At 58.6% G+C, this 11,084-nt stretch overlaps 2 protein-coding genes across 3 annotated transcripts; both read right to left on the reverse strand.

Annotated features, from left to right (window-relative positions):
• Positions 1 to 3,194: 3,194 nt before the first annotated feature.
• On the reverse strand, positions 3,195 to 10,417 carry CHLRE_17g743307v5 (uncharacterized protein). 2 transcript variants are annotated; one of them, XM_043072690.1, is made up of 10 exons: positions 9,621 to 10,417; positions 9,122 to 9,311; positions 8,532 to 8,571; positions 8,269 to 8,335; positions 7,989 to 8,043; positions 6,723 to 7,425; positions 5,707 to 6,471; positions 5,212 to 5,380; positions 4,255 to 4,899; positions 3,195 to 4,165 (listed from the first exon to the last, which is right to left on the reverse strand). In XM_043072690.1, exons 2-6 carry the CDS (start codon positions 9,246 to 9,248, stop codon positions 7,400 to 7,402), a joined length of 315 nt encoding a protein of 104 aa, XP_042915149.1. In that variant the 5' UTR covers positions 9,249 to 9,311; positions 9,621 to 10,417; the 3' UTR covers positions 3,195 to 4,165; positions 4,255 to 4,899; positions 5,212 to 5,380; positions 5,707 to 6,471; positions 6,723 to 7,399. The 2 variants fall into 2 exon arrangements, with proteins under 2 accessions (XP_042915149.1, XP_042915150.1); XM_043072691.1 differs by lacking the exons at positions 3,195 to 4,165; positions 4,255 to 4,899; positions 5,212 to 5,380 and having other exon boundaries at positions 5,810 to 6,471.
• Positions 3,195 to 10,437, reverse strand: CHLRE_17g743288v5 (uncharacterized protein). The gene is made up of 10 exons (XM_043072689.1): positions 9,933 to 10,437; positions 9,597 to 9,713; positions 9,122 to 9,311; positions 8,269 to 8,571; positions 7,989 to 8,043; positions 6,723 to 7,425; positions 5,707 to 6,471; positions 5,212 to 5,380; positions 4,255 to 4,899; positions 3,195 to 4,165 (listed from the first exon to the last, which is right to left on the reverse strand). Exons 1-3 carry the CDS (start codon positions 9,938 to 9,940, stop codon positions 9,245 to 9,247), a joined length of 192 nt encoding a protein of 63 aa, XP_042915148.1. The 5' UTR covers positions 9,941 to 10,437; the 3' UTR covers positions 3,195 to 4,165; positions 4,255 to 4,899; positions 5,212 to 5,380; positions 5,707 to 6,471; positions 6,723 to 7,425; positions 7,989 to 8,043; positions 8,269 to 8,571; positions 9,122 to 9,244.
• Between the last annotated feature and the right edge of the window lie 647 nt (positions 10,438 to 11,084).

An 11,084-nucleotide genomic window follows, 5' to 3' on the forward strand; every position in this document is an offset into this window, starting at 1 on the left:
CGAGCTGGGGAAGGCGGCGGCTGGCTAGCTGCTGCTTTTTTTTTTTGAGGAATCATCCTTACAACGTTGAACAGGGGCAGACGCGCTGCCCCCCTACTGCCTGAAAGCAGCCTGGTCCCCGAGACCAGAACCCTGACAGGGCAAGAAGAGAAGAAAAGAGAAGAAAACAGAAAACAAACACCTCAAAAACCGCCACCAACCACCCCCATCCATCCCACCCCACCCCACCCCGACCCGGCAGACAGAGCAGGAGGCTGGCCCCCCCGCCCCCCGGGAGGGGTTGCACAAAAACACCGCCAGACCTAACCCAAGCATCAGCCTACACCACAGCCTAACCGCAAGAACCACCACCACCGCGCGCCATAAAAAGAAACACCAGCGCTACGCACTCGCCCCGCCCAAACCCACCCCACCCCCACAAGTCGGTTGCATAAGCAACACCTTAGGAGAACCGGCAGAGGAGACACAAGCAGAAAACTAAACGGGCCAGAAGTGGCGCTGACTAAGCGGGCTCCAGCCCGCTGCAAGACGCGCTGTGCAGGAGCCCCTGCAAGCTAAGACCTTCGCCCTGCTTGCCCAGCCAGGCCGGCAACCCTGGAAGACGCTCACCCGGGCGCTGCTTACTCATGTGCGCCCGGACTCCGCCACCACGTGGGCGTGGGTGTACAGCGACGCGCCGACGCCAGCGGGGCTGCCTGCCCGGCTGGCGGCCGCGGTCGGCCACGTGCGGAGCGCGGGCGTGGAACAGCATCCGCCGCAGCCAGCCACTCAGCCGCCAGCGGCGCCGCCACAGTGGCGGGTATGCCTGGACCAGCTGTGGGTGGCTAACGCTGCGGGGGCTGTGTCCTACGTCCACTACACGGGGCGGCTCTTGGAGCCTGGGCCTGGCGTGCTGCCCCCGGCGGTGGATGGGGCGTGGCAGCCTGCCTGTGTGCTGCAGCATCGCAAGCCGCGGCACCTGTGGACCTTTGAAGAGCGGGCGGCGTACGATGCAGCATCACCAGGGGAGCGGGCGGGGGCGTGGCCTCGGGCGCCGTACTTCCTGGCGCCGGAGGCTGGGGTGGTGGTGCACCCGGAGAACTGCCGGATTGCAACCACCCACAGTAACTATATGAGGAAAAATACTTACAAGATACATACTGCTACACTACGCCCAACATACACCAACGAGCTCGGTTTGAATTTCTGAACAAGTGAAATAGGCGAACATAGGAGCTGTGCATGCCGCAGCAGAATATGGACGTTCTATTTAAAGCCCAAACGAGCAAGGGGACCACTGTGTGCAAAGCCTTTTGCCGATCCGTCAGTCCCTCGTGGCTGCACCGTGACGGCAATTGTGTACCCACCAGAACGGCACCTTGCTCGGCGGCTGACACTCAGACTATCACAAACGGTGCTATCGTGGAGGGCAAGAAGCAGGGATCGCGACACATGCCAGCGAAGGCGGGACGCTGGACCAAAGGAATCAGGGGCTGGCTGATGCTGGTGCTGATATTACTAGGCAACTGCGACATTCTCGCCAAGCAGGGCAGGGTGCGGCATTCCGGGGCAAACAATGGACTCGACCTGGGAATTTGCCCGGGCGCAGCCTCACAGACGACTCCGGATGATCAAATACACCAAGAACGCAGCAGTGAACTTGAGAAACAAGGGCTCCAACACAAGAAAATTTCCCACACCTCGCCCAAGTTGGACAAGAAGTTTCAACCCCAAATTAGCCATTCATGCTCTCATTACTTAACACAACGTGCTAATAATACCACTGAGGAAAGGGGGACCCACAACAAAGATCCAGAAAATACCTCCACTCTGCACCGACAGGACTTAAAAACAAGCACACATACCCCTGGAAAACAATACAGTCGTATAGCTTTAACTGCCATCGGCAGTCAGAGGCTGCCTAGACTCCAACGGCTCGCCATTGCCCGCCATGTCGAGAGTACGCTGCAAGTGGCCCACGAGGGCCTTCGCAGTGTGACACGACTAGCCGGCACCACCGGCTGCAATACTGAGAGTATGTCGCGTCACGTTAAGCTTATAAGGGTGGTATTACGGGACTCAATGAAGACCGCCAGGAGCGCCTGGATGGACAGCATGCGGTTTACTACGGAGATTGCGCTTGCTTGCGGAGAGAGTCTGATTGGGCCGTACCCAGTGGTTGTGTGTAAGGCTGAACATGACTGGTATTCACTCTGTGCTCATATCTCGATGATAACCCTAGCACATTGGATGGGAAACGGGCTGGTGCGAGCTGCATACCAAGGGCACTCACTGACGCTGAAGCTATTCCTAGGCACATGCAGCCGACTCTCCACTCCCCTAAAGCAATTCCTAGTATGGGCAGCGGCGTGCACACGACTTACACTGAATGCCCTCATAATTGGCACAACGGCACTAGCTACTGGCATGCTTGCCTTCCTGCTCTTGAAACACCTACGTGCTGCTGGCAGGAAAACACACACGACGACAGCGGCAACAGAGCTGTATGCCAATGGGGCTGCGCTGACCACTCTCCTTATTGGACCGCTCTGCATCAGCCTCGCTATGACTCCACTCTGCTTCCTTATGCTTTTCTACAGTGCAGCCGCCATCCCACTCGGGATCGCCGCACTAACAATTGCAACTGACGGCACTATTCTGGCCCTGGCAATGCTCCTGTACAGCGCACACCTGGCCCGCCGGCATGCACCAGCCATATGGCCATACAGAAATGCCGTCATAGGCACAGTAGCCATGCTAATCACCTTGTGTACAATGTACACACACCTCCCATCTCTCTGCACAGACCACCAGCCGGTCACCGCCCTGCAAGCATGGGTTCCGACTATGGTCACTGGCTCGGCCTCCATGGGGCAGGCTGCCCTGTGGCTCACAAGTGCACCCCACTCCACCATGGCACACACCCCACTTCCGGGTCCCACAAGGTCACCACCCCTACGGGGGGCCTGGGAGACCCGGCCAGCTGTCCGCCAAACAACAGCCCAACTCGCCAATCCGACCCGTCCACAGCCACTACACTACCCCCCCGGGCTCTCAAACACAAGCTACCGCCAGACACAGCAACTCGGATTCTGCGGCATCCATGCCATAAATAACATGCTAGGATTCTCCTGGATTGATCCGTTCGATGTGCTGAGACATGCCAACGCAGTAACAGCTGTACTGAACCAAATGCAACACCCAAACCGCGACGGGTGGGCAAACGCTTACACACAAGCGGGCAGGTTTGACATGAGCATCATCAACCACTACCTTTACTATAACGCCACAATCGGGAATGCAAACGCACTTCCCAACAAGCGTTTAGTCATGCGCTGCGCCGTGTCACATTTTGACACACCAGGGGATCCCCCTCATTCCAAAGACTCCGTACTCGCCGCATTACCACGTGAGGCGCGCCGCCTTGGCTTCAATGTCCTCATGAATAGCCGGCCCCATGTCTATGCAGTCCGCCTTGAGGCAGGCCAATGGCGCATAGTCGATTCAGAAAATACACCACTCCACAACGTTCTCCTTGAAGACGATGGATGGAGTGCTATGGAAGGCCATATTTACTACCTCGGCACTGTCTCCACTGTAGACATGGAGGCCGTGCGTACTACACTCGGCCCTTGCTACAACATCTTTCCACAAGAAGCAATGCCACTGCCCACAGCAGCACCAACAGACCGCACAAATGCCCCCATTGAAATAGACATCACTCAACCTGAACAAAGGAACACTGCTACAAGCCCAAACAACACAACAAATGCTGCCCAACGCCTCGCCCCAAACATAACCGCCCAAATACGAACCATACGTGCCCTGGCCGCCGCCACCGCCACCAATGGGACAGCGCTGGCCCGCTGGACAGGGCGCACAAACATGCTCACCGACCTATTCAAACGACAGCAAACCGCACCAACAGAACGACAAGACACAACTACCGCACAACCTAGCCCAGACCAAACACAGGCCCGCACACTACATCTTGTCACACACAACGTACGGGGCCTACTCTCACAAGTAACAGCCGCAGGTGCCCCGGGAAATCTGAGCTTCACACTCTGCAATCTTGCTGCCTGGAACGCCGATATTGTGATCTTGACTGAAACTAAGCTTGGCCACCGACACGACCCACTAAAACGAGCCTTTATGAATGAAGGGTACCGCTTGTACTGCAGCTCTGTTCCACGTAACACCACGGAAAGAGGCAGCGCCGGCATCGCCATTGCCGTGTCCACACGGTACAGTAACCTGAATAGCGTTACCCACCACACTCCTCCAGTCACCCTACACGGCTATGTGTCTCACATTCAGATCCGCACACGGGGCAGCACGCCCCTTACAGTCCTGGGTGTATACGCGCCCGAAGACACGGCAATCCGCAAGGCCATCTACCATTACTGCCAGACCACCCTGACACACACCAGCGCCTGTGAACAACACCTGGTTGTGGCGGGAGACTTCAATGCTGTAGCTAACGCTGCAGATCGCACAGGGCCGCTTGACTCTGCTGACCGACTACACCAACGCTTTCTGGCACAAACTGGCTTATTACCCGCACGAGGCACCATGACCACAGAGGGCGAATGGTCCTATGAACAAACACAACATGGTGTCACAACGCACCGCAGCCGCATAGATGACATACTCATGTGCACGACAACGCTCACCGCGTGCCCCAGCCCACACGAGCACGTAAGTACAGTCGCGGGTAACTTTGACCATAAACCTGTACACGTAAAACTGCCTGCTGACGCGCTGCACCTATGGGAAGCACCGCAGCCCGCAGCGCCACCAGCAACAACATCTGAAGACAGCCCACGCTGGTCTCGCGTGACGCTTCCAATCACCAAGAAGCAGCTGGCCGCCGCTGCCGCCCACTTGGAGGACATAATGGTCGAGGCCACGGCAGACCTGCACAATGCCAGCAAGGGCGCGGTGCAGGTGATTGACAATGCTCTAAAACAGCACACTAAAAACCCAACCACCTACCCGGCAAATACAATGCAATGGGACTTGGCGCACAACAGAATTGTACAACAAACCGACGTGAACCAGATGGCTGAGCGGTTAGGCAAGGCTCTCGAAGACGGCCTCACCTGCCTACTTGAAGAGTGCACACTAAAACCGCCACTCACCGGGAAACACCATCTTTCCCGGTCAGCTGCCCGACATCTTAAACCATTATGGGACAAGGAGGTGGAACTCAAGCAAACCCTCACTAACCTGACAGCCGGCGGTGCAGCGCCAGACACAACAACGGAAGGAGAGGCTGCCGCCATACGAGGTCAGATAAAGGACTGCCAAGCCCAACACCGCCAGTTGGTGGCGGACCGAGCCAAAGCGCAGCGTGAAGCTGCTGCCGCTGCCCTCCAGCACACGCTCGCCACCAGGCCTGCGCAAGGGCACAAACGCATCTTTCAGAAAGAAGCAACCGAACGTGGCCTCCCCGCGGTCCGCAACCCTGAAACAGGCGAGGTGGTAACCGACCCTCCCAGCATTCTAACCGCCCTGGAAGGGCACTTCCGCAAACTGTCAGCACCCCCACGAGGGCCCCGCACAGGCGAATATCGCCTGTCGCCCGGCGCAACGCGTGGGTACCCGTTCGAACTACCTAACGCTACGGACGCCTTTACGCTTGAGCGTAACAGGCACCCGGAAGCACACTCCATGCTTTCTAGCATGGCAGACCCCGCCAACTTCGACCACTGTATCGCCCACCTCTCTCGTAACAAAGCCACGGGCCCAGACGGCATTCCGAACGAGCTGCTCCGCATCTTGCCTCACGGCATGAAGCGAGCCCTACACAACACACTGAAGATCATGTACGTCAAGTCCACAATCCCGGAGTCCTGGGCCACTTCAGACACGGTCCTGCTCCCAAAACCTGGGGACGCTCTTGACATCAAGAACAAGAGGCCCATCGCTCTAGCCAACACTTGCTATAAACTGTACACTTCTATGCTCACCCTGGGCATCGGTGAACTGGCAGGCCCACTCCAGCTGTTCAGCGAATCACAGGAGGGCTTCCGGGCCTACTGCAACACGGAACGGCAGATACTGAACCTTGTGCATGTACTGGAGGACGCTGCCCTGTATGGGAAAGACGTATACGCAGTGTATGTTGACTACAGCTCTGCGTTTAACACAATCGATCAGGACAGGCTACTCCAGATTATGTTCGATCTGGGCCTGCCTGACGACCTGATACGCGCAGTTCGCAACCTATACGCGCACGCCACCACCCGCATTCGTACTGAACATGGATGCACATCCGCCATCCCAATAGAACGTGGCACAGTGCAAGGTGACACCCTGTCACCGGTACTGTTTATCTTGTTCATGGAACCGCTTGTGCGGTGGCTCCACGCAGGTGGGCGGGGCTACCGCTACGGATGCCTCAGCCCGGAGGACAATGCACGGTACCACTGCAGCGCCGCCGCGTACGCTGACGACTTGGCGGCCCTGACCACAACGCTGGAAGACCTGCAGATCCAATGTGACAAAATCTCGGACTATGCAGACTGGGCAAGCCTGCGAGTCAATCACACCAAGTGCGCAGCTACCGCCATCTGGCACAACAAGTCCCGGTCCACCCCGACCCTCGACGGACCCACCGGCCAAGCCACGCTGAACGCGATGCACCGTGAACTGACTAACAAGCTACGAATTGGTAACACCACTGTACCGTACTACCCGCCCACAAAACCCTACAAATACCTGGGGGTGCAACTCACCTTCTCACTAGACTGGAAGGCGCAAGTCTCCCGCGTCACGGAAACTGTGAAAGAAAAGGGCACGGCCATAGCCACGTCACTGGCCACGCCGGCACAACGCCTACGCATGCTGCAGCAATGCGTCCACACCTCAATCGCCTATGCATTTGCTGCGATGCCATACACGAAACAGGACATCGCAAACTTTGACGCTGCACTGGCCGGTTACGCAAAACGGTGCTACGGGCTGCCACGCAGCTTCCCTACCCGTACCACCCTTCTCCCAATCGATGAATATGGCCTAGGACTGGGCTCACTCTTACCCCAGTACGCGCGTGTGGCCAACCGCGCGCTTGTCCTTGCTCTAAACGACACAGGCCGACTGGGCGTGGTTACCCGTGCCCTCCTGCCACGGCAGCATAGCCTGGCGGGTACGAGCCTCGCACACCACCTACCTGCAGACAGAGGGCGCTTCTTCACAACTCTGCAACAGATGACCCTCGCTCGTGAGCATGGTATACAGCTCTTTTACAAGGGCACACCGTATACCACCCCTACCTGGTCAATTGTCGAGGCTTTGGACGCCGCAGCTGCAGCGCGTGCGGCAGCACCCCTCCCTGTCGAACACGTGCTCCCGCTCGCGGAACTCCAGCTCGAATTCAGCCACTTGGTCGACCGCAATACGAGCCGCCATCTGATTAGCACCCGGGAGCTTGAGAAACTCCTGGGGGCAAGCAGGGTCCGCCACAAACACAAGGTTGCACTCAACAGGCTGAGTCTGGCCCTGGTTGCCACGGCGGGATTGGACGGAGACCAAATGCCACCGGAAAAACACGGGAGCCCGAACCCGCTTCCGCCTACCCAGCGTGTGATCCCACCCCTGGAAGAACTCCAGGCCCTCTCCGCACGGAACGACCCTCGACCCCCAGGCATGGCACCACCCCTCACCGCACTCATGACGGGAGGCCCCGCCCCACAGCCCCTCACCCCAGCCCCAAACACAACAACCCAAATGGACATCGAAGAAGCCAGCCCACTCTATCACAACCCGCCCTTGCAATACACGCCAACTGCCTTGGGGCAGATGGCCCCAACTCCTGCCCCAGCCGCGGATACCGCAGCTCCCGTCGCCCAACCCGAAGCCAACCTGCGGACCCGGCCACGGAAGACGCCCGTCATGCGTACTCCCACACACCCAACTGCCCACTCCCGCCGCGTCACGAAACACGCCGCCCAAAAGGCCCGCATTGCAGAAAACACGCGCACAACACCCGACGACCTGCTCACCGGTGATAAAGCCGCAATCAGCACGGCTATGCGCCTCACAAATGGAGACGAAAGCCTGGCCGTTGGCACACGTGGGTACGAAACGGCACGTTCAGTGTTCACGGCCCTGGCAAAAGACATGAGCAGGCACAACCACCTCTGCAAGCCCCACCCAAGAGACCCCCCTTCATTCAACAACCGAACCCCGGTTACCCGCACGCAACGGCCCCTGGCCCCCACAATAACCACTCTGCTCACTGCGAATGCGACCACGCCGTCTACTGGCGCCGTGCAAACCTACCTTCTCCACCAAGGGCAGCCAGCCGCGGCCGCCGCTGAGGACCCAATGGATGTCGACGCCGCAGCACCTGAGCACGACCAAATGGAAGTGGACGATAGTCAGCACGACCTGATGGAAGCGGACGATAGGCAGCAAGCCTCACCACTCAGGCTGTCTCACCGGCGGGGCAAGCAAACACTCTGGAAACTAGCCCGGGAACGTGTAGTCAAGGACCTGGTCCACCCTCCTACTGATGACTGCACCAACGGAGATGCGCAGCTTACCTACGACCTGGATAATGATGGCCAGGAGCTGGCGGCCATCCTGTACCGCACAAACCAACAAACTGTCACAGATAAGGAAATTGCACGCAAACGCAAAGCGGGCGAGGACACAACCAACACCCGCGAGCCATACTTCGCGGTCCAATGGAAGCCATCTGTTATCCCACCTGGCCTAGTCACCGCCTTCTCACGCATGGGCTACGCCACGGTCACAGACGTGCGCTGCTTCAAGCACCCACTGCAGGCTCGCCCACGCGCGACGCAGCCCCACCCGGACGGGGCCGGCACGACAGACGCAGACACAGCAACAGCGGCCCAACCCGCCGGCATCCTACCCGCACACGGCCTCCAAAGGATCGCAACCTGACAATGCGGCAACGTCAGGGCCGACACGATGACGACCCGGACGATCAAGCAACGCGTGCACGGGTGACCCGCGCAGCAACCATCATCTCTACCGTCCCCAGCGATCCCTACCACGACGTTTCCCCCCCAGGCAGCTACGCCATCACTACCCCCACAGCAGGCCGGGCCCTCCCCCGAGAGGCCCATGTCTATGAACCCAGCGGACGTTGGCTTGGCATGCTCACCTACGCACGCCTTCAAACGCTCTGGGAAAGCTTCAACCGGACCAGCAACAACCGGACCAAGGCCTTCGAGGAGGCGGTGGCTGCCCTGCTGCACAGATACCGGCGCGACCCGGGGCAAACTGATCATAAGACGGCACCACAGCACCAGACGTCCCTCCCCTCGGCAACCGTCCGAGCCGTTGTGCGCAGCCTGCGAAACACCGGCAGGGGGAGGGTCAAGGAAATGTTTGCCTCGCCCCTGAACCACACGACCGATGCCGATGAATACTGGAGCCGGGAAGCCGCTGATGTGGTGTTCGGCGCCCAACACGATGCCTACAGCACTGCATGGACGGGGCTCCACTATGCACACCCTCCTGCAAACCCCGATGCCTCACGACAGGCCCTCGTATGGGCCCTCGCCAGTGCCGAGACAGTCAACAACTCCCCGGAACCCACACTGACCATTCTAGTCCTCCCAAAGTGCGCAACTTACCCACACACACAGTGGCTAACCCACCCGCTCTGCCGCCGACTCGCCACCTGGACGAACGGAGAACTGGACTCCCCAGGCACAGCTGGGATGGAGCCTGGACTCGGCACTGACGTGCCCCTGCAGAAGCAACGCGGAGCCATACTGGTTGCCGTTGGCAACACAGCTGGGCTAAACGCCTTCACGCAGAGCTGGAAAGGCCTTCGCTCCTCACTGGTAGCCGGTCCCCACGCGCCCGCAACCGTCGCTGACACCCACCTCGGGCCAGGTACGTTAAACACGTCGTGTCCCCACATCCCACGTCACATCTCCAAACATGCCAAGTACCTCGCAACTCACCAGAACATTGCCACTATGGTCACGCCTGACGAAGCTCCAGCGACACCGAGGTTGAATCGGACACAATTCCAACGTACACTGCCGCTGGCCCACAACCCCGAGGAAATTGTATGGACCGATGGCTCGGTATCCAAGATAACAACTGAAAACGGTAGAGAACTACAAGTGGCTGGGGCTTGTGCTTGGCATAAAGACCGTGTGGTCTACGTAAACCCAAATGGATTTGGCTGCACTAACACTATTACACGCGCCGAGCTCGCTGCAATTCGTGCAGCCCTGGAAGAATTCGGAGGTGAAACTAGTATGTTCGCGAAGAAAACGCTAACCATTGCCAGTGACTCAGCTGCAAGCTTGTATCTAATTAAACGGGCTATTAACGAACCACGCCGCTTACATCTGAGCAAACATAAGGCACTTCTGAGTTCGATCGCCGATTTGCTCCATGCACGAGCGAAGAGGGACGCACACACCGTTTTCCTTAAAGTCGTTTCTCACACGGGTCTACACGGTAATGAAGAAGCCGATAAAGGTGCAGCAGACGTAGCTACAAGCACTAAACACCTACCGCTACGCAGTACTCCGGCTTGCCCCTCCCCCCTCAGGGCGCTCCATGCCGTGCGCCCCGGAATGCGGTGTGGGGATGGGGTGGGGTGGGATGGACTGGCGGATGGTGGAAGTATCCTATAGGTCTGCTGGGGGCTGCGAGCAGCCATTACTACCGGTCATGATATTGCCTTCGGTAGCTCAGGGCGCCGCGGGCTGGGGGTGGGTAAGTGAGCGGGGATGGGGGCTCGGACTCAGCGGGGGCACGGACTCAGGGCGTGGAAGCCAGCGAGAAGTGGGCGAGAGTAACGCCGATGTGCCGGGTGATGTGCGAGCAGAATACAGAACGCGGCATTCGTCATTACGGGGAAACTAAAACAGATAGCGCCAACCTTTTGCGCCTCGCGCTTTCGCGCGCAATTTCCGGGATCCTCCAACGCGTCGATTCCTCCGTCTTGCGTCCTTCCGTGCCGGGAGCCTTGATTATCGATACAATTTGTGATATATTGTATGTTGCGCTGGAGCTCTAATGCAAACGCTGCGCTTGTGCGTTTACCCCGCTCTGGCATAGGCACTCCGCTGCAGAAGTCTGTGCGAGTTCGGCCGCGA

This window comes from Chlamydomonas reinhardtii, chromosome 17 (assembly GCF_000002595.2).
Source record: "Chlamydomonas reinhardtii strain CC-503 cw92 mt+ chromosome 17, whole genome shotgun sequence".
Classification (NCBI taxonomy): domain Eukaryota; kingdom Viridiplantae; phylum Chlorophyta; class Chlorophyceae; order Chlamydomonadales; family Chlamydomonadaceae; genus Chlamydomonas; species Chlamydomonas reinhardtii.